The 24,431-nt window shown below is 37.4% G+C and overlaps 1 protein-coding gene across 1 annotated transcript in view; it reads right to left on the reverse strand.

Moving 5' to 3' along the window:
• Positions 1–24,431, reverse strand: part of LOC121737896 (alpha-2C adrenergic receptor-like) — a 173,779-nt gene that overhangs the window by 15,664 nt on the left and 133,684 nt on the right. Inside the window, exon 3 of the mRNA XM_042129629.1 lies at positions 2,197–2,340. Within this exon, the coding sequence (XP_041985563.1) occupies positions 2,197–2,340 (144 nt within the window). The remainder of the gene's footprint in view (positions 1–2,196; positions 2,341–24,431) is intronic.

Here is a 24,431-nt window from a genome sequence, read left to right on the forward strand (position 1 = left end):
ACGGTTCCCGCGAGATTAACAATTGATTTTTTTTATGAAATAAGGAGGCAAACGAGCAAACGGGTCACCTGATGGAAAGCAACTTCCGTCGCCCATGGACACTCGCAGTATCAGAAGAGCTGCAGGTGCGTTGCCGGCCTTTTAAGACGGAATAGGGTAATAGGGGAGGACAGGGATGGGAAGGGAAGGAAATAGGGGAGGGTAGGGAAGGGAATAGGGTAGGGGATTGGGCCTCCGGTAAACTCACTCACTCGGCGAAATACAGCGCAAGCGCTGTTTCACGCCGGTTTTCTGTGAGGCCGTGGTATTTCTCCGGTCGAGCCGGCCCATTCGTGCCGAAGCATGGCTCTCCCACGTATAAAATTTTTAGCGCAACGGACTTGCAACCGTCATCTAACTTTGGATTTTACTTTTCAAACCCACGGTTTTCTATTTCTAACGAACCATCACGTCTAATGACTATTAAGCTACCAAATTCAGAAGCCGGTCAAAAGTCCAACACAATATAGTCTTCAAGTCGGCATTTGGACGGGCGCCAGCGGTGTATTCCATATTATGTCTTTATTATCATGTCAACGTTTTGTGCAACAAAGGCTTTAATATACTTGAAGAGTGCTTTGTCAAGAAATGAAGCATGTCGGAATATATAATCTATACGAGGCAAATTATTTGGGGCCGTTTTGATACATGAGTGACATTGACAGTTGACAGTTGTACGTTCCGAAATGAAACTGAGTCTACTGGAAAATTCTCATATCAGTGGATATATTTTAAATTGTCTGCTGTCCGTCAGAATTTTTGTATACGGAATTTGTGACAGGCTGCAAATATTGTGGAATATCCGCTGTCAAATGTCTGTTGCACGATATGTTGTTTTTGGCGGACTTAACAAAAAGAGGAGGTTTCTCAATTCGACCATATACAAGTTCTTTTTTTTTTAATGTTTTAGCGCGGATAACATTTGTCAACCGACAAACGGCGAGGTTATCTTATCAAAGCGTGATGGCACCACATTCTTATAAAGAAATAAGTGGCGTCTGTACCACCTTCGAATCTACACAGCTTACTCAGTAAAGTTATGCTATTCACTATTCTGTACATGTCTTCTTACGGCCGTTCCCAATATTTGATCTATCTCTGGTTTTGCCCTACTAGAGATAGGAATAGCTCACATTAGACATTAGAGACATATATTTTATGTCAATTGTGAGCTATTCCTATCTCTAGTAGGGCAAAACCAGAGATAGATCAAATATTGGGAACGGCCGTTAGTCTACACCGTTTACTGGTCTACCCATTCTACTATTCTATCCAGCCCACTGTTCCACCCAGTCTACTGCTTCTACTGATCAGCTCCATCTACCGTTTTACTGACGAACAAAACATTGGATCTCAATTGAGGTTTGACTTTGAAAAGTTACACTTCAGTCGAGATTGTTATCTGTCTTAAAAGGCCTATATAGACGTACAAACTTAAAGCACGCGGGTTTTAAGTTCGAGAACTTATTCGGCTCGACGTCGGTGATACACAAGAATCGATTACACTGGATTACCATGTCCCCAGGCTCGCGGCTCTTTGCTGACACACAGGCGATTAAGATCGTCGAGCCATAAGTCCGCGTACTTACTCGCACGTCTGTCATCCCCTTTAGGACACATGGAGACGAAAAGCCGCTGAATAAAGCATTTTGTAATTGGCTAAGACAGTGTTTTTCAATGTCAGTCGCGAACCCCTGGGGGACAAATCGCGAAATATTTTGTCATACCCAGGGGAGAGTAAACAGAACTCAGAAGATAATATCTCGAAAATACGTTTGACGTAGTATGTCACATCGGCCGGCGCGCGCCGTACTAATGCGCCGTACAGCATTGTGAAACATGTCAAAAGTCGTACTCGCGCCCAACTCGCATAGATTCGTCCGTTTCTTTGAAGTGGAGGTACTCGTGTCTAACACACTATGCCGAAGTTCCGCGGCGGAATTACGTCAGCAATGTCAAACGAATACAATACGCGACGCTATTTCGGCATGGTCTGTCATCGGTAATTTAAAATAAATTGCAAGCGGAATCATGCCGAATTTCCGCCGTGGAACTTCGGCATGGTGTGTTTAGATACTTAGTTCTGTCTTCTGCCAATGTAGTCGTATCCTCCAAAAGGTTATAACACCAAGCTAAGATGTAGGTTTCTACTCTCACCTTGCACTGAGGGAACTGCTCCGGCGGCCTGCTGACCCGCCACCCCAGGAGCGGCGGTATACACACCAACGCCGACATCAGCCAGACGGCAGCTATCATCAGCGCCGCGCGAGCTGGCGTCCGCTTCTTGAGGTAGTCCACCGCCTGGGGGTGAGAGGAACCGGTTAGAAAGCCTAATGATGAGAGGAAACATCAAGTCAACAGTCAGAAGTGATAAGTTGTGTATTTTTTTTTATTAAAAAAAGGCGGCAAACGAGCAAACGGGTCACGTAATAGAAAGCAACTACCGTCGCCCATGGACACTCGTAAGATTAGAAGAGCTGCAGGTGCGTTGCCAACCTATTAAGAGGGAATACGCTCTCTTCTTGAAGGTTTGTAGGTCGTATTGGTCCGGAAATACTTAATGATTATGAAATAATTAATTGATGACGCATCAAAGAAGATGACAATCCAGGTAAGGACATAATATTATATCGCATGATTATAGGAGGAACCAGTCAGATGTGGTGGAGTCAGAGGTGAAGAAAGAACCTCAGAAGTGAGGCATAAAAGTTGTTGTTAGATGCGAATAATATAACATTGTTGTAGTCGCAAATCATTCCTGGTAATTTATAATAATTCAATTATACTTTTAGGAAAAAAACAGGCACATGGCCTATCAAATAAAAAATATTATTGTCTCATAATGATTTCTTAGGTTTACGCGAGTATCACTCATTACTTTTATTAATCCCGACGTTGCGGCTACTTTACAGCGGCCGTGGTCACGGGTGGACTGACGGCCACGGCCGCTGTAAAATAGCCGAAACGTCGGGATTAATAAAAGTGCTCCGCGACAAAATCCGTAAGTGTTTGAACATTGTAATATAATATTATTGTCTTACCAAAATTCTTGAGTTTAATTTAGTATTTAAATAAATAGAATTTGAGGTTATGGGCCCAGCACAGATATAAAATAATAAAAGTTAGGTACAATCTATATTCTCCTACAATTAATATAATTTGTAGGTTATACAGGCTGTAACAAAACTTAATTATAATACTTTAGGGTGTGTATGTATCCCTTATGTATAGAGCTCACTGTGAAAGTAGCAGCTTTGAAAAAGCAAATTTTTTGTGATTTCTATGGGCAAGCGCTCGCGAATTTTTCCATACTAAGCTGAAAAAAGGTTACCATTTCAGCGCTGCTACTTTCACAGTGAACTCTATAGGGACACATACAGACCCTAAAGTATTATCACTTAGTTTTGTTACACCCTGTATATTGTTAAAATGTATTTTACGATGTGTACTGATTTTCGCTGTTGACTCGGAGTTTATGCGCTGTGGACTGTGGTTAACACTTGTACAGATTTAGATTCACTCTGCATGTGCTAAATCCAAGTAGTAATTTGATTGGTTTCAAGGAATTTGAACATAAAATGTCTGTTATACGACCTATAATATATACGAGGTGTAACATAAGAAGTGATAATACTTTAGGGTGTGTACGTATTCCTTGTAGAGAGTTCACCGTGAAAGTAGTAGCGCTGAAATACCATTTTTTTTTTCACTTTTGTATGGGGAAACTCGTGACGCTCGGGCCCTTGTTGCCATACAAAAGTGAAAAAAAATCGTCTTTCAGAGCTGCTACTTTCACAGTGAACTCTCTACAAGGAACACGTACACACCCTAAAAGTATTATCACTTATTTTTGTTACACCTTGTATACGAGGTGTAACATAAGAAGTGACAATACTTTAGGGTTTGTATGTGTGTTGTAGTTTACTGTGAAAATAGCAACGTTGAAAGAGTTCCTTTTGACTTATGTTTGTAGGAGAAATGCCCGAACGTAAATTCCATAAGAAAATAAATAATTGTACTTATATAGATAACATTTTAACACGGCCGAAACGTCGAGAAAAAGTATGTACTCGTAGTAGCATTACTACTTAAATAAGTCGCGTTAAGTCCCGATTAAAAAGTTTAATGTACTTATCTAGGTTTTTCAATTAACTATACTTCTTGCTTTTTTTTATGAAATAAGGGGGCAAACGAGCAAACGGGTCACCTGATGGAAAGCAACTTCCGTCGCCCATGGACACTCGCAGGATCAGAGGAGCAGGTGCGTTGCCGGCCTTTAAAGAGGGAATAGGGGAGGGTGGGGAAGGGAATAAGGGAGGGTAGGGAAGGGAATAGGGTAGGGGATTGGGCCTCCGGTAAACTCACTCACTCGACCAAACACAGCGCAAGCACTGTTTCACGCCGGTTTTCTGTGAGAACGTGGTATTTCTCCGGTCGAGCCGGCCCATTCGTGCCAAAGCATGGCTCTACCACGTATAAACCTATTGCTATAACCGGACTTTGCAACTACATAAATGAGTGTAAAATAAATTATTATCTATACTTTTATTCTAAATGGAAAAATGTGTCATTTTTTTCTGCCTGTCCGTGATCTCTTTACGCCTAAACCATCGAATCGATTTTGATGAATTTTAGTATGGATATACTTTGAGTCGAGGGAAAGGAAACGCGATGGGTTTTCCGAAAATAAAATCGCTACATTTCCCGAAATTTATCCTTTTTCCGAAAAATGTAGGCGCAATTTTGGTGCAACGCAGTTGCGGATAGCATGAACTAAAATAATAATTCAATTTCAATATAATTGATCACAGTTAAAATAATTACATACTCAAATTATCGTGTTAAATTTTAACTACCGGTTATTACTATATTCACGAAAAACGTGGTTAAGTTTAAACCGAAATGTTGAAGTTGCTTCTGCAAATTCATCGAAAAATATTTTGTAAAATTTGACGAAATTTTCAATTTTATTCTCCACATTGGTTGTCCGCAGACCACAGACGTATGGTGTTCGTTAAAGATAAAAGAGAATAATAATCTACCTTTTACTGTAAAAACAAAAAGTATAAATAAAATACGTGTGAAACTCGCGGACTGCCGCGGTAAAGGTATTGCATAGCACAGGCTAACAGCAGTATTTAGGGTTCCGTAGTCAACAAGGAACCCTTCTAGTTTCAGTCTGTCCGTCCGTCTGTCCGTCTGTCTGTCCGCGGTTTTGCTCAGAGACTATAGCACCTGAAAAGCTGTGATTTGGCATGAATGCACACGTTAATGACGCCGACAAAATGGTATTTGAAATTTTAAAAAATTTTTAATTATCGTGGGGAGGTACGATAAAAAAATTTACACATCAAGCGGGGATGACATTTTTTTTCGCGTCCGCCCCATCGTGTGGGGTGTCGTTGGATAGCTTTTTTAAAAATATTATGAGTATTTAAAGACCATTTTCAGATTTAGGGATCCATTTGTGAAATATGAAGTTTTAAAGTGGAAAAAATCGTTAGAGTCCAGTGTCCCCCCCTTCTACCGGCAAGCGGTTGCTTCTGGAAATATGAAAAAATTTACGGGAGTAGGAAATACGCTAAATTTAAAAGGAAAACTATCACGGCTAAGAAGACTTCATAAGTTATTGAGTAATAGTCGATCAACTAAAAACAATGTATTCGGCGAAGTATAAAGGAACTTTTCGTTCTAATTCCTTTGATAGAAACTGAGGTGATGTTGTAAGTAGTGTAAAACACGTTATAGATGTACGTTCATAGACCGTGGCCCGACACGCACTTGGCCGGTTTTATTTGACGTCCAGTCGGCACTTATCGGCACGTTGACAATATGTTCAATCATGCATGTGTAAATGTACACGTACACATATTATTTTTACACACATACGTAAATCAATTTCGGTTTCGTTTGACAGCTCGAGATTGTTGCTCTATTCCGCTAGGTATATTATACGAGTTTAACTTTATAGTTTTATGTGACTCAGTAAATTTAGCAGTGAAACACGTTTCCAGTACATTAAATTCGAATCATATTGCACCGAAGTATATTGAATGTTCAGTATTATATTATTAACGATTTGGAAAGCTACATTTTATTGCTGTTTTACGAGGGGTCGTTCATAAGTTGCGTTAGTCATTTTTGATCATTATTCCATATCGTAAGTTTAAAAATATTAATATAATAAGTATTATACTAATCTGTTCAAAAAACAACAAATCAATTTTTTTTTATTCAAGTCTTGAATTACAAGTGCCTACTTATTACCATAATTGATAATGAACAAAACGGCCAAAAAAATCACGCTTGTTGTACGGGAGTTAAACATTATTTTTGTTTTATTTTTGGTATTTGTTGTTATAGCAGCATCAGAAATACACAATCTGTGAAAATTTCAGAAGTCTAGCTAAAGCGGAACTTGAGATACAGCTTAAAGACAGACAGACGGACAGACAGACAGACGGATGGACAGACGGACAGACAATGAAGTCTTAGTAATAGGGTCCCATTTTTACCCTTTGGGTAGGTACGGACCCTAAAAATCCCCATTTCATTGCGATTACGTTTATAAAATTTTGTGCAGCGTCTACTCTTTCTTGACAGACTGCATCTTCTATTTGGAGGGGGTTAAGTATGCAGATTGCAGAAAATAGATTTTATTTGTTCGCGGAATATTTGTGTTCATATTTTACAGCTCTCTGAAATAGTTTATGTTCACAAGTTATATTTGGCCAGTTCAAAATTAACTGTGTGTCATTAAAACTAAATATACGGGCTGTAACAAAACAAAATGAAAGTATTATTTTTATTATTTTGGGTGCATAATGCAGGTGTCCTTTAAATACGTATGTAACAAAACTAAGTGATACCTAGTACCTTAGGGTGTGTATGAGTTTCCGATAGAGAGTTCACTGTCAAAGTAGCAGCGCTGAAAGAGGTACTTTTTGGAACGAAGTTCCTTATCGCGCGTTCGGCGTAACGGCGAACGATATTTGACCTCGACACTTTTTATTAGTACCTGCATGGTAGGGGCAGAGGGCGTTGATAATATTCCTATGCGTCATCTAGGTGGCATTTTTTGAGAATAAACCAACGCGTTTTTAGTATTCCTGGGCGTCAATAGATGGCGTTATTATAATAATGTTTTGAGTGTATAATATTTATTTATTTATTTAACTCACTCACTTCATAATATTATGTAACTATACACTATACAGGTTCTTTGAACATAAGCAATAACTTCGTTCCATTCGGGTGTCCCTCGACACCTCTCAAGTTTTTTTTTGTTATTGTAAATGGGCAAATTAATGACATTGGAGAGTTTCTCAAAAAACAAAAGAAGTTAAAGGCAACTCTGTCAGTGCTGCTTCATTCACAGGAAACTCTAAAGAAGGACTTAATATACACAGCCTAAGCCCTAAAAATACCTTATTCTGTTACATCCAATGTAAGGGACACAATATACATATCCTATAAAATAGTATCATTTTGCGCATTGTTATGTTACACCCTGTATAAAATACCGCCCAAGTCTAACAAACCCTGATTGCAACTAACTTCTTTCGACAATCGCCAGCGCCAACTAGAAACTAACAAGAGTTCGCCATCAAAATTAGTTAAAAGTCAATCTACTCTATCCAGGGAATATTCTAATATCTGAAAGTTTGGATTACAACTAACATTTTAGTATAGATATTGTTAAGCTTGTCACACACAGAGCAGGTAATGTAAAGATGTATATTACAGCACGATAAATCTCGATACATCTCAATACATCTTTCTATAGAAATCGTCAGGAGACCACACACAGCAGCTATAATGTATATTTTTACATCTTCGTATCTTAAGATACCGGGCTAGATGTAAATATACATTTATATTTTGATATATCTAAATACATCTCAATGCATCTCAATATATTTCTGTATATTACGATACATCTCTTCTCTTCATAGGGTGTTCAAAAATTTCTGTGATTATATTATATGCGTTTGATAGACAGATACACACAGTGTTGCCACTTGCCACCTTAGCACAGCACTTCACAGCAGGTACTGCAGGCAGTATGTTTCCTCTGGGAAAAGGCTCTGGCCTATATTTTCAATCAAATCATCAATCCACCTCGTTCTGTTTTTGGCACATGCGCGCATCAAAATTACAATCCGAATCATCTCCTGATGAACTATCTAGTGAATCTAATAATAGCAAGTAACTCGAAAGGCCATAGTATTACAACATTAAAAATAAGAACAGCCTGTATAACACTTTAGCAGCTGAAATGTGCGTCAAGCGGGGCGGCTACCATTGAAATGTAGGGAAAGATACATTACATTACCTGTTGTGTGTGTGATAGATTAATATAATGTAAAGATATACATCCCGGGATGGAATGTACATTAATATACATTACCTGCTCTGTCTGTGACGAGCTTTATACGCGATCCTGTCTGTGTGAAAACAGGATGACAGATTTTATCTTAATCTGACTAGTAGTTTCAAAACCTATTCGATGTAAACAAACAAAAAAACGTGTCCTCTTTACATACTTTTCTTTATATTCTTGCAAAAATTTTGTTGCATTATTAATATTTTATTTACTGTGTGTAAGTATTTTAGAACAAACTGCAGATATTTTGGGCAAGAAAATCACAAAAACAAGAAAACTACAACACGATCAACCATCTCGCTTACTCAACAATAACCTAGAGATGGGACGTGTCGATACCTTAATTCTATAATTATGTAAACTAATTCGGGCTTTATCCATCGAAAATACACAATAAGGGGACGAAGCTTATCATGGCTACCTGTAATTATTGATTAAAAAGGGCACACCATAACGTGTACAGTGTAAATTTAATGCTATAACATTTACTGGGATATAAAATGGCCGCAAGACTTTAGGCTTTACCTACTTATAAATTAAAAATAAGTGACCAAGTGCGAGTCGGACTTCGACGAAGGGTTCCGGGTTATTCAATATTGAAGTAGATATATAATTAAAGCCTTTGTGAAAACATCAAGTGCCTACCTGTTGCCATTATTGACATCGAGCAAAAAAGGCCAAAAATAAATATTAATTTTATTTTGTTTTTAGTATTTGTATAGCGGCAAGAGATATACACAATCTGTGAAAATTTCAGAACCCTAGCTATAGCGGTTCTTGAGATACAGCCTGGAGACAGACAGACGGACAGGCAGACATCGAAGTCTCATGAATAGGGTCCCGTTTTTACCCTTTGGGTACGGAACCCTAAAAAGTCGATATTTTTCTCGTATGATGATAATACTAGTTGTTGCATAAAAAACATACGACACACATTGTTTTGATTAATTTAAGATACGCCTACATTTTGTACTGTCATAAAACTTTGATCTGTCTGTCTGTGTATCACAGTATCACATTATATTGTAGATAAAAGATCGGGGTGGGCTGTAATCTCAACCGATAGTTAATCCGAATCGGTAGGGAACCGCTCAATAATTCATTATACCTCATTAACATTCATTACCATCCACCTTCATCCACCTCCATCCACGTTCATCCTCCATCCAAGCTCATCCACGAAGGGGATTCGTACGGAATTCATTCATTTTAAACCGTATTTTAATTTCAAATACTTTTAAATTAAGCCGGCAACTGTAAAGGATTAAGGCAGTGAGCATGTAAGATGCGAATAGTCGCGCGATTTAGTCGCTTTCTTGTGTGGTGACTCCGCAGTCCAAAATACTTGCTTCATATTTGATAACAAATAATAATATCAAGACATTAAAATTTCTCTAAATAATATTTATCTATATAAAAATGGATTTTCAATTGTGTTAGTAACGCTAAAACTCAAAAACGGCTGAACGGATTGGGCTATTGGGCTAATTTTAGTCTTAAAAAAGGTATTTGTAGAAGTCCAGGGAAGGTTTTAAAGTGACACGAAGTTCACCGGGACAGCTAGTACTTACTAAATTTTACTTTATCTTGTAACGGTCCGAATTGGAATAGGCAGCCAAACACAATTTTAAGTCCTTGAGACATGACAATCCTTTAAAACAGACTATCGTTATAAGACTATTTGTTTGTGTTCGAATGTGTTTTGTATAACAATTTTCTATCTTCAGACTCTCATAAGCCCTAGCGCGACAAAATTTTCATCGTTTCGATAAAATGTCGCTTATTGATAATATGTGCACATCCTTAAAACGACGAAAAAAATGTCTCCTCTTTATGCGGTAATTATTTTCGGTTAAATTACAAATTATTTTTAGTTTAAAAACTGACTTTCTAATTATGAGTTGTTAACGTCTAAATGGATAATATTTTAATCATTTATACTTATCTAAAATTGAATTGAAATTAAAAATGTAAACTTTATTTTTGAGGTCTTTTTGGAAAATATTTGTGAAGTTACTTGTATTCCGAATTAAAGTTAGTATAGTTAGAATGATCAATGTAAATAAAAATGAATTTTGAATTTTGCTCTTTTAGCGCTGCTCCTTTTACGGTGACGCCTCTGTGGTCCAGTGGTTCAGAGCATGGATCTGGACCACTGGACCACGGAGGTCGTGGGTTCGATTCCCGCGTCGGAAACATGTTATTTTCAAGTTTGGTTAGGACAACGCAGGCTGATCACCTGATTGTCTGACAAGTAAGATGATCCATGCGTCGGATGGGCATGTAAAAAGTCGGTCCTGCGCCTGATCTCTCGCCGGTCGTGTCGGTCTGGGTTATGAGAGTAAAAGGAATAGAGAGTGCTCTTGTATACTGCGCACACACTTGGGCACTATAAAATTACTCCTGCGTAACTGACCTGGTTTCATTGAAAACGGCCACCGTCACAGAAACCGGTGTGGGAGTTATTATTACATAAGGGACACACACAAACACTAAAGTATTACTGTGTTTTTTAACACCCTGTATAATATAATTTATAATGAACATTAGAGTTAAAACAGCTTGGCCACTGATGCACGCGTGGGATACAAATTATACCGAACCTTTATAAACGCATACAGTACATTAAACCATATTTACTGTTTTGAAAAGGTTTGACGACAAGGTCGCTCGCATGGCAAATTTATTCATACTTTTGAATAATTGTTCAGTGGGTTTTTAACCCGTGGGACCCATCTGTCGAACCCCATAAGGGTTTTGATGGCTTCACCCACATAATTTATTAAATTGGATAACGCAAGTTCTTCCTTATCATTTATTTTTGCAATTTTTCTGCCGAAATAATTATGGGCGGGATTTTATAGAACAGAGTCTAAAGACACTCACACACAAAAAACAACAATCCATTTTTAATTTGACAACAGATTTCAACCATTTATGGTTAGTAAAGGAGTATATTATTATTCGTGTGTATAGGCTTGTCAGTCAAAATATGGTAGTGTGCGCGTTGTGGTGTGTGTAATGTTTTATTTATCAAAATAATGTATGATAAAAGCATAATTTTAAAACAATATTAACTCGATGCACTCCTCCTCCATATAAACTATAACTGTGCGATGCGCTCCTACGTTTCCGCATTTTTCGTAAAAAGGTTTCCAAAGTTTTTCGCTCGCGTATTAAAGATGTCTATGTTACCACAGACATATACAGCGGATTAAGCAATCTCTACGAACCTTTTCGTATAATTAATTTGACTTCCCCCAGCCAATATGGAGATTGTTTTGAGAAATCTATTCTTGAAACTGTTATCTTGCCGTTTCCAAGCTAGTTTGTGCATTAATATGATTAGAAACTTGTTTATCGGGGGAAAATAGTAACTAAGTGAAAATACTTAGGGTGTGTAATAATTGTGTATGTGTCCCTCGTTTACTTTTAGTGTGAAAGAAGCAGCGCTGAAAGAGTTAATTTTTGACTTCTATCTTTCGAATGCATCACACATTAAAAATAACTCCTTTATCGCTGCACTTTCACTGCGAAGTGCGAATTCTATATTAGAAACACATACACAGCCTAAAGTATTATCCCTTAGTTTTGGCAGGCCTGTCCCACTCGCGAGAATAGGTATCGAACTGTAAGTACCACCCGCGGGTGGCCAATCAGTAGGGACTCACAAGCGAGCGGTGACGCACGCGCAAGATTTTTCGCCGCGTATCTACTGTTTAGTGTTTACTGATCATAGAGGAATTTTATTCATGATACTGATTTAACCGCTGTGACAAAATCGTTATAAATCTTATAAAAATGAACAATTAAGAAAGGCCAATGAAATATGTATTTGAATAAGGTATTTAAATATAAAAAGTAGATAAAAACTTTACAAACATAGCAAATAAACCAATTTCATACAAAGAAACGCACAAACTACACAGAAATAGACACAAGTTACTATGTTTAAATTGTAAAAGTTTCCTGCACTATAATCGAATATATAAATCTACTATAAAATATAGGTTGGGTTACTAAAATTTTATATTACTATAAAAAGGTTTGCTATTCATACCAATAGTAATTAAAAAAAAACGATTTGTTTTCTAAAAGGCGACCTTGATTTCGTCAGAAAAGGTACGAGTTATGCGATAGACAGAGAGCGGCATGTAGGTAAATATAATTGTAGGCACCTAGCACTGCGCGGTCGGAATTTGAACTTAATAGTATCGTAACATGAGTCGTTATTTCTTTAAACGGGTTTCGCCAGTGATACTTCTGTTGGTACTACTAATATAATTATATTCTGTGGTTTTGGTGCCGAAAAATAGAAGCCGCAGGTTAAAATATCCACTACATTATTTTCTCATTTCGTTGTCGTTATCATCAATTGTAACTTGTCTTAATGCCATCGCGTGCTGGTTAGACGATGGAAATAGACGATCCGGCTCGAAGGACCAGCCTTTGTAGCTACGGGAGGAGGAATTTTGAATAAAATTCTGGATGTACGAGTAAAGTCACGGTATATTAACGGCAGAACACATATAAGTACACACAGAAAAACTAAAAAAGACTAAAAACTATCCGCCGACAATTCTCCTTTATATACAATGAAAAAACAGTTGAAAATCGAGGCGTCGCTTCGCCATAGACAAAAACATAACTTCCTTTTCCTGAGAAACATAGACATTAACTTTTCTTTTTTTTTACATTTCTAAAATGTGGCAAGGTGCAGTACGGTGGCGGTCGCGTCGCCAACAGCCGTCATGTCTTTAAAAAATCCCATATTTTTAATTCCTAACTTCACCGTTAAAATTATCAACATCCCTAAAGCTTACTACCACTTTTATATCGAAAACTTCCCTTTCATACTTCCTTTCAAAACTGTTAATAAGTCCCGGTCGTCGTATAATCCGGCTTCTGGTGTACCGCGTATAGCGACGGATCCGCTATTCATACGTATAGCAGCTATACTCAACCTGCGGCCCGCCGAGACTTTATCAGTGGCCCGCGTGAAGTTAAACGAAGGCCCGTGCGAGTTTCTTACGCCGTTCTCGCCGGGTTAGTTCCCAAACCGGTGATAGGCCGTATGTAGACATTCTAAAAGTGTTAATATTTTAACCGATTTAGAAAATAAAATTATTTTTAAAATGACATAGCCGTCATGAAAGTCGTGAAAAATCACTTTTAAAACGCTTTTTTGAAGAACGTTCTTCCCCCAAAAATTTTGGATGCGGCCCGCGACACCAAGACTATACTCCACTCGGGCTAACTTGTCGCTAGCGGTCATTGACACCCTGTCAAAGACTTGTCATTTTCCATATAAACCGCGATTGACAATGAAATGAAATGATACTTATTTGGATAAAATATGGTTGCTAGAGATGTTACATTTCGGTAGATCGCATATTTTGTCGTAGTTGACGACGTCCAAATAATATTATAATCAAAATTATAATAACTAAGTAGTTAAGTTATTGACACATTTTTTGGCTGGCAATTTATAAGTAATTATATCATTCATTAGTCATAAATCATAATAATTATTAGTAAAAGTTGTAATTTCTAATTTCTAGTTACAAGTCAAAATTAAGTTAAAAAAATAATGTCCAAATATTCTAAATATCAAAATTATTTAAATAAGACTGCGAATTGTCAATATAACCTTAAAACTAACCAACTAACAATTATTTATAATTAGAAAAAAAAACATTCTACTATACAATAATCTAGATAATTTTATATGTCAATTTCATTAGTCATCACAAGGTAATATTAATTCCAATGGTCAAATACAATATTATGACAAGACTCAAGATACAATAAGCAAACTATAATGTCAAAGAAATTCAATTAAACATGGCTTTAAATGTTATAAAATAAAATTTAATTAGGGGGGTATTACATTATCATTTGAAGTGTCAGATGAAGTGTCCGATTTGAAGTGTCAGATGAAGTGTCAGATGTTATCAATGGTGGTTTTATATGGAAAATGACAAGTTTTTGACAGAGCGTCAATGACCGCTAGCGACAAGTTAGCCCGAGTGGAGTATAAAACGTGTTTGTGGCTCGTATAAAAAAGTTGAGTACCACTGGCGTATAGCGTCGGAGCCGCCATTGAAGCGACGCTTTCAATCTTGCTCGTATGAGCGCATCCTACTTTTGGTTCTCGATTTTTACTAATAAAATGCGATAATGTCGCTGAAGCGGTTTTAATTAAATACTTTGAAAGCCGAAATAGGCTATTAAGGCACTACAGTAATAATAATAATACTCCCCACACCGGTTTCGGTGACGGTGGCCGGTTTCATTGAAACCAGGCTACGCAGGAGTAATTTTACAGTGCCCAAGTGTGTGTGCAGTACACAAGAGCACTCTCTATTCCTTTACTCTCATAACCCAGTGGGACGGAAGACCGACACGACTGGCGAGAGATCAGGCGCAGGACCGACTTTTTACATGCCCATCCGACGCATGGATCATCTTACTTGTCAGACAATCAGGTGATCAGCCTGCATTGTCCTAAACCAAACTTGGAAATAACATGTTTCCAACGCGGGATTCGAACCCACGACCTCCGGAGTCGAGAGCGACGCTCTAACCACTAGACCACGGAGGCGTTAAGGCACTACAGTATTTAAAGAGTAAAGAGAAAATCCATGCCTGTCTGTCTATCTGTTACCTCTTCACGGCCAAACCACTGAACCGATTTTGCTGAAATTTGGTATGGAGATATTTTAAGTCCTGGGAAAGGAGGTAGGATACTTTTTATCCACGAAAAATGTACGGTTCCCGCGCGATAAACGAATTTTGGCGCAACGGAGTTGCGGGCGTCGCGTCGTCTACTGTTTAAATCATCCACAACGAATGTAAAGGCCTTGTTTTATTAGATACTAGCTATCCCGGTGAACAAGTGACACGAATCACTTCAAAACCTTCCCTCTGGACTTCTACGAATATTTTAAGACTAAAATTAGCCCAATCCGTTCAGCCGTTTGCGAGTTTTAGCGTTACTAACACAATTGAAAATCCATTTTTATATATGTAGATTTAACACATAACATTTACTCCGTCCTCATCCGATCCGAATCGTCTGATAGTAATCTAGGAATCTTTTGTCACCTAAACTAAACTCACTTCTCACATGGCTTGTTCGAGTCTCCCTAGTAATCAGCTAACGCGTATAATGAACCAGTGGTTATGAAGGCTGTCAACATCGGCCGGAGTCAACGTAACGGATGACCGGATACGGCCGGAAGAGCGGAGAGGCGGGCAGAAGTGGCCGGAATACACCGTTTCAGTTTGCTTCGATATTTGAATTTAAATGAATTTTCGATTCATTTAAATTCAAATATCGAAGCAATTCAATTATCTTATTAAATTCAAACATCGAAGCAAAGCAATTCAATTCATTTAGATCTAAATGTTAGATTTACATTATCTTAGTGTTTAGGAGAGTTAGTTTCTTCGTTGCCCGCATGCACCCGGACAGATGCAGGGCAGCTGCCCTCCCCCTATACTTATAGAATCCTGGCTACGCCCATGGGCAGACCCAAGAAAAGATGGCGCGACGACCTAGACGCTGTAGATAAAGAGTGGCCAAATACAGCGAACTACAGAGACGTTCGGAAAGAAAGAGGGGAGGCCGGAGGCCTTTGCCCAGAAGTGGGACACTACCGGCTATCAATAATAATATTTCTTTTTTTGTAAGTGAGAACGTGCCATTTAAATGCGTTGTTTATAACCTAAGATTAAACATTTTTTGTGTTAATCTAGGTGTAATTGTAAATGATTTGAAATATTGTCTCGAATTGAATTTAGAAGTCGTGTATAATAATAATAATATCTATGGACGCTTCATACCACGGCAGTCTGGCCCCGTGGTAAGTACCTGAAGGACTTGTGTTACGGGTACCAGACAACGGAAATATATTTAATACTTTTATACTATACATATATTTAAGATTTTTAATATTTTAAACATATTATATTAAATACACATCCAAGACCCCCGGCTTGAGCTACCAATAGCCCACCAGGCACCAACTGAGCCACAGGGGTCGTTAGTAATATTATCGTATATAATTGTCAAGTATACTTAACCCTGTCTTGCACAGCTTGTATAATTCAGTATCATGTTTCATCAGGTATTCGCAAAGCCGACATTAGTACTGGGAATAGCTGATGTGACATGCTGTGGTTTATTATTGGTGGTTTATTTTGAATTAAGTGTTCGATAATATTCGATTTTTTATGGAATTAAATCAAATAAGTAACTTCTATAAAGTAAGGGCAATAACTAATTTTCTCTTACGATTAAAGACGTGAGTGAAAGAACCAGATAACTAACATTTTACAACATAAGGGCTATTTCATTTTTTCCCTTGCAATTTGAACAAACCTTTTAACTTACCTACTGGCTACTTCATCTATCTGGCTATACATAAAATCCGCATTTCTTCAATTTCTATTTTTTTATAAAAATTATTATGTTAATACCATACAATTGAAAATTATTTTGCACGCCACTTATTAGGCAGAATGTTGCATCTATATAAGTAATATTGTAAGGCCTTTTTATACCACATTTATGGAATAAATCATTCTATTCCAAAGAAAAATTTCAAATCATTTTTTCGTTCCCAAAGCCTGTATTATACAAAACAAAACGCACATTTTAGAATTGTTAGTTACCCACTTCGACCACTGGCATCTTCATTATTTAATATCGTGATCCTGACCTGAAAATATTATTTGAATAAATGATCAGGAATATACACATCTAGCATACCCCGGTCTATGGCAGCAATGATTTTAATTACGGGATCATGTATCACGCGCATTTGTTAGGGCTTATGTCACGTCCGATTGTTCCCTATGTCATCGTCATCGATATTAATCATCATCTTTAATGCGAATCACGTATGTCTGTCTGTTACCTCTTCACGCCCAAATTTAGTATGGAGATACTTTGGGTCTCGGGAAAGGACATAGGATACTTTTTGTCCCGGAAAAATGTACGGTTCCCGAGCGATAAACGAATTTTGGCGCAACGGAGTTAACAAAACTTTACGAATACGTCGCTATCAGCTGTCCTTGCTCAGCCCTCTGAAAGGAGTATATAATCAATGAGCATTATAACAATATGACTGTTATTATATTTTATAAACTAGCTAAAAGCCGAGCTTTGTGAGGGCTCGCATCGTCACACCTTGACTGAGTGATGATAACACATCTACATATAAATAAAAATTACTGTGTTAAAGCACAAATCAATAGGTGTGATAGTTTTTCCGTAAAGTGTGCCACAAAATGTACAGGTTATGGGATATACTAGGGCTCCCTTCGCTCGCCCTGAATATCATGTTTGTTTTCACATATATAAAACGTAAACATTGCCAGAACCAAACATACCTAATCCAATAACGGAATATATTTCGCCAGTCAAGTAGGAAATACAGAATTTACATTTATATTGTTAGACTGGAACGTATGGGTTTTAAAATGAAAATATAAAATTGCGTCCGACATTTCCTACGGCCATTTCTCACCTTCGGCACCAGAAATACGTTGGTTAAAGTGTACGGTCCGATGGGTGCAATCACGATGTACGTATACTGCAGGTACGGTCATAGTGGAGAGACCATAAAGTTAATATACCTAGCGGAATAGAGCAACAATCTCGAGCTGTCAAACGAAACCGAAATTGGTTTTCATGTTTTTTTTTATAAGGGGGCAAACGAGCAAACGGGTCACCTGATGGAAAGCAACTTCCGTCGCTCATGGACATCAAAATGACAAATTTCTAATATTATGTCACCTCAGTTTAGTCTATAGGTACTTCCGTATAAAAAGTAAGTGTGCAAGTGTATAATAGCTAAAAGCCGAGCTTTGTGAGGGCTCGCGTCGTTTTCTGCGTGGAAATAATCTTTAAGGCAGTTTTTTTAATTTTTAATAGTAACCAAACCTTGACTAACCGATGATAACACATCTACATAATTTATAAATAAAATTTACTATGTTAAAGCACAAATATTGATTTGTGCTTTAACATAGTAAATTTGATTTATAAATTATGTAGACGCCTATTGAGGCGTGATAGTTTTCCCGTAAAGTGTACCACAAAATGTTTATTGTTCAGGTTGCCCACAACCAGGGCGAGCGAAGCGAGCCCTAGTATAATATCCCAATATACTAGGGCTCGCTTCGCTTGCCCTGATAATAATATTGTTGCTTTATATGTGTCACACTAATATTATAAATTAGCATATCTTGCCATCCTTTTCCATTCAAAGCTCCATACAACTAAGGATATTTAAGCACTACGCAGCCTATATAACTATTCAAGTTTCACTGTCTTTTGCCATGTGGCATTTCAAAATGCCAGACTTAGGACCTGTTTTACCACTTCCTGAGGGCCTAGGCAAGCGGCAAGCGATTATCGTAAACGCCAACGCCACAAAATGTATGGGATTTGACACTAGTATTCGCTAGCGAAGCGATGACTTATGTCAAATCGCATACATTTTGTTAGCGTTTACGATAATCGCTTGCCACTTGTCTGCTAGGGCTGATAAGTGATGAATAGGCTATCCAGCACTTAACTTGACAGATCAAGTATGGAGAATCTGTCAAAAAAAGTCTGAATAGCCTGGCACTTTATCAGAAAGTGGCGAAACAGGCCCTAAGACAAGAAGACTTTTTACTACTTACTTTTATTAGTAAGGGTATTAATAATAATTGGTTAGGTATTAACTATGTACTTTCAAAATATCAAATATGTCAATAAATATTGTCTGTTGGGCTGTGTTCCTAGGGTTTAAACTTTAAGCACATTATAATTTTAAAGTAGTATTTTTGCCTTTGCCCAACAGTGGGACAGCAAAGGCTCTTAAAAAAAACATAGTATTATAATATAATTATATGTATACTAATTAGTGGTATGAACTATGAAAGTAAAGAGCGTGAAGCCCGCCGACAAACCGCTATATGGTGGGCTACTAGATTAAGTTTCTTAAGAGGATACACCAGGGGTGAGAGAAATTCGAAATAGGTATTTTGAAAATGTATTGCTGTCTCAACAATCTCAAGTCTCTCACCGCAGAGTGCGATAGAGACAACACGACAAAAGTTCTAATAAAATAAAAGAAAATCATCGATTCGTTGACCTCTGATTCCTGCACCAAAACTTGACCGATTTAGGTACTTTTTTCATTAAGAATTAAAGCAAGGCTTGAGCTGTGTTCCTATGTTTTACTTTTTTGGTATATTCCAGCCAATTTTGTTTTATGGGTATTTGAACACAGAGAAAAATTTGGCATTTTTTTTGGGTTTTTGAACGTTTATATGTTTTTTAATAATTAAATTATGAAAAAAAAGAAAACATAGGGACATTATATTAGTGGCCATAGATATTCAGAAAAAAAATTATAACTCTACCGGTATTATCCAGGGAGGAAACAGCGGACAACGTTTGTATGGAAAAACGGCGGTGTGGATCGCTCTTAATACCTCCAATAAAGGCTTTTATTATTTATTATTTATTTATTTATATAAAAAATTCAAATCCGTTCCCTACCAACTTAAGCGACTATCTAAATTTCAAAACACATTTTTTCTCAAAACTCTAACAATCTAACACATTAATATGGCCCATATTATGCTGGGACACGATCCGACAAAAACAATAACCGACCCTCCCCCAGCCCAAACACCCCTTACCCCCCACCCAAAACCCCACACCCCATTCCACGAGATCAGGTCAATATAATAATTGGTTATATGATATGCTGAGCTTAATATGCCATTGTCAATATTCTTATTGAATTCCGCCTCCTTGGTCCAGTGGTTTAGAGCGTGGCTCTTGACTCGGAGGTCGTGGGTTCGATTCGTGGGTTAAGATAATGCAGGCTGATCACCTGATTGTGTGACAAGTAAGATGATCCATGCGTCGGATGGGCATGTAAAAAGTCTGTCCTGCGCCTGATCTCTCGCCAGTCGTGTCGGTCTTCCGTCCCACTGGGTTATCAGAGTAAAGGTAAAGAGAGTGCTCTTGTGTATTGCGCACACACTTGGGCACTATGAAATTACTCCTGCCCAACTGGCCTGATTTCATTGAAACCAGAGTGCTCTTGTATATTGCGCACACACTTGGGTACTATAAAATTACTCCTGCGTATCTGGTCTAGTTTCAATGAAACCAGACCAGTTACGCAATGTCCAAATATGGAATATACAGTGTGTAACAAAAATAAGTGATAATACTTTAGGGTGTGTACGTGTTCCTTGTACAGAGTTCACTGTGAAAGTAGCAGCGCTGAAAGACGAAAATTTTTTTCACTTTTGTATGGGCAAGGGTTCGAGCTTCACGAGTTTCCCCATACAAAAGTGAAAAAAAATTTTGGTCTTTCAGCGCTGCTACTTTCACAGTGAACTCTCTACAAGGAACACGTACACACCCTAAAGTATTATCACTTATTTTTGTTACACCCTGTATTCTTTTTGGGAAAAAAACATCTATCTTCTCTTATGATACACTTGAATTTTAAATTTTGTAATTCTCGCTAAAACTCGAGAACGGCTGAACCGATTTGGTTAATTAGTCTTGAAATATTCATAGAAGTCCAGGGAAGAGTGATTTGAAGATCACCGGGTCATCTAGTCTGACTACTTCTTAAAACCCCTATTTACGATTTTGTCCCAATTTATTTTTTACCCGTGCACCCATTTTTGTCCCACTTTTTGCTCCCAAATTACGTCCAATTTTAATTTACCCTTCGCAGGACCTTACGCTAAGGACATAAGGGTAATTTTTCTGTAAATATGAGATAACATACTTGAGGTTTTGGGTCCATATCTGCCCTTTCCGCCCTCAGTATGTTTTGAAATGTGTCACCAGTAATTGTGTTTTCTGGGCGGAACATAAATAATAATATAATTGATGGTGTTGTATGTCCTCTTGTTATTTTTCTTTGGAAAATATTGTATACTTATCTAGTTATAGTTGTATTGCTCATAATATTGTTTGGTTGGTATTTTTTAATTATTTTTTTGAAGTGAAAACATCTTTAGCGGCGTTGAGCACTTTTGTGGGATGGGTAAAAACTGTGAAACTCACGTCAGATTCTCGTGCTGATCGAAAAACCTCGTGTTGCAGAGTAGTGTTGTAACATCGAAATCGATTAACCGAACAATCGATTGTTTTTTTTCGATTGTCGATATTTTTTATTCGATTGTAAGGGTTTCGATTAATTAAAAAAATCGATTTTTAAAAAATCGATTTTCATAAAAAATTGGTTTAAAAAAATTGTAAGGGTTTCGATGTATTAAAAATATCGATTTTTTAAAAATCAATTTTCATAAAAAATGGGTTAAAAATTATGCACAACATTTTCACACAATAACACAAAGTTTTCACTTCTGCCGGCACTCCCGGAGTGCAACCCGTCTTTTTTTTTAAATAAGGGGGCAAACGAGCAAACGGGGCACCAGATCGAAAGCAACTACCGTCGCCCATGGACACTCGCAACATCAGAAGAGCTGCAGGTTTTCGGCTTTTCATGAGGTAATACACTCTCTTCTTGAAGGTTTGCTGGTATAGGTCCGGAAATACTGCTGGTGACAGTGCATTCCAGAGTTTTACAGTGCGCGGTAGAAAGTTACGAACATAGGTCGTAACCTATCCATACTTAATGACATTTGCGAAAGTGTGTCTGTCTGTCTTTACCTCTTAAAGCCCAAACGACCTGCAGGCGGCAACGCACCTGCTGCAATGGCTGCAAAATATACAGTCTGTCAAGAAAGTGAAGAAATTAAAAAAATTCTTCACTTTCTTGACAGACCCTTTCAAATCAATCTAAGAAAAAAGGGATGACACTACGATGTTGCCACTTTTTAATTTCTTCACTTTCTTGACGGACTATAGATGCGAGGCTGCTAACAAAACGTACTGGGCCTCTATCATGAGCTCTTAAATCCATTCACTTTACGTCCTTATACAGTCAGTATAAGGACGTAAAAAGAATGGATTTAAGAGCTCGTGATAGAGGCCCTGTTCCCGTAATTTATTTTGTCCAGTAAAAACTGCGTTCTGCGTATCCACTTTACTATGCTACAGTATTACGAGTACGTGGTGTTATCATTTTTGTTATAACAAAGAAAAAAAATATGTTTCTTTACCTCGCCTATTCTACAGATCATCAAAAACTTATAACGAGATGCCTAGCCACTTAAAGTCTACATAAAATCTGTCTCAGGCCTAAGCTTATTATATTATGAACAAAAACATAAATAATTTCAGAATTCTGAAAAGAAATACAAGTTTCGCTAACAAAAAGTTACAAGATAAAGTAATTTTCGTGAGAAGATTAGGTAATTTGTATATATTTGTATATATAATAAATTGAAATATTTTAACTAGCCAACCGCTTTTTTATATTAAAAAATTATATTACTTATGTTGTTTCATTTTCAGTATTTGTTGTTATAGAGGCAACAAAAATTTATCATTTGTGAAAATTACAGCTGTCTAACTATCATGGTTCGCGAGATCCAGCTTGCTGACAGACAGACGGACAGACAGCTAAGTCTTAGTAATCCCGTTTTTACTTTTAACTCTAAATGAAAACTAGTTTAGCAGTTAGGATTCTACGATTATACGGACACACATATATACAGGCTCGTCAAATTTGTATCACCCCTCTGTTTTCGACGGGGGTTAAAAACCAATATAAAACATTTTTTTTGCTTGTATGATATTAGGGTCAATTCAGACTGCAACGCGACGCGTAGATGTATTTCTAAAGTACTGAATTGACAGATTTCAACTGCGTGAGACGTCTTGCAAATTTGTCAAATCCATACATTTTTAGAAACCACTGACCTCTATTATAATACACTGGACAGGCGATCGCTATCAATAAAATGTTCCTATTTGAAAGTCGCCATATTGGCGCTGATTGCTATGTGAAAGCGGTAGTGAGTGTACTTGGAACTACTATTTTGCAAATGGCGGTTGTCATTTTCTATGTAATTAGTTCACAGAACGCTCACCGCGGCGCTTCAAATCGGCACAAAAAATAGCTGTCATATTGTACGGCATAGCCTGTCCAGTGTATTATAGAGGTCAGTGTTAGAAACGCATATCTATGCGTCGCATTGCTGTCTGAATTGACCCTTAGCATGCGAAGCGACGTTCGATTCACAAGAATCGGGCCCCAGCAAAAAGTACGATCATGAAGATAACAATCGGTCATTATACTAAACGGCCTAATTTTTAATTGCTTAGGAGAAATATTACATACCCTAGAGATAAAAACTTATGCGTGAATTAACGTCGGTTATATTATATCAAAATGAACTTTATGCCGTCGTAATAAGAGTTAATTTAGCGTGGCCGGACCGGGGAAATGAAGTCGCTTATTTTTTAATTAGAACAAAGAACAATGAGTCAGGTTAACTCTGGGACAGACACAAAAGGACTTTTATAGGTTTAAATTAGAAGCTACAATATATTCTATGTTTTCTTGCTATATTATATTGTGTGTGAACATAAGTAGGTACCTACATATATACTGAAAATAGGCCTACTATACTTTTTAGGGTTCCATACCCAAAGGGTAAAAACGGGACTCTATTACTGAGACTTCGATGTCTGTTCGTCTGTCTCCAGGCTGTAACTCAAGAACGGTAATAGCTAGAGAGTTAAAATTTTCACAGATTGTTTATATCTATTGCCGCTATAACAACAAATAATAAAAACTAAATAAATTAAATATTCAAGGGGGGCTCCCATACAACAAACGTGATTTTTTAAACATTTTTAGCTCGGTATCAATGATGACAACATGTAGGCACTTAAAATTTTCACAAAAGCCTTAATAATATGTGTACTTTAATAAATAATAATAATATTTAAATAAAATAAAAATTTAGAGGGGCTCCCACACAAAAAACACAATTTTTGGCCTATTTTTGCTCTATAACGGTACGGAACCCTTCGTGCGCGAGTCCGACTCGCACT

The sequence above is a fragment of the Aricia agestis genome, chromosome 21 (assembly GCF_905147365.1).
Source record: "Aricia agestis chromosome 21, ilAriAges1.1, whole genome shotgun sequence".
Classification (NCBI taxonomy): Eukaryota; Metazoa; Arthropoda; class Insecta; order Lepidoptera; family Lycaenidae; genus Aricia; species Aricia agestis.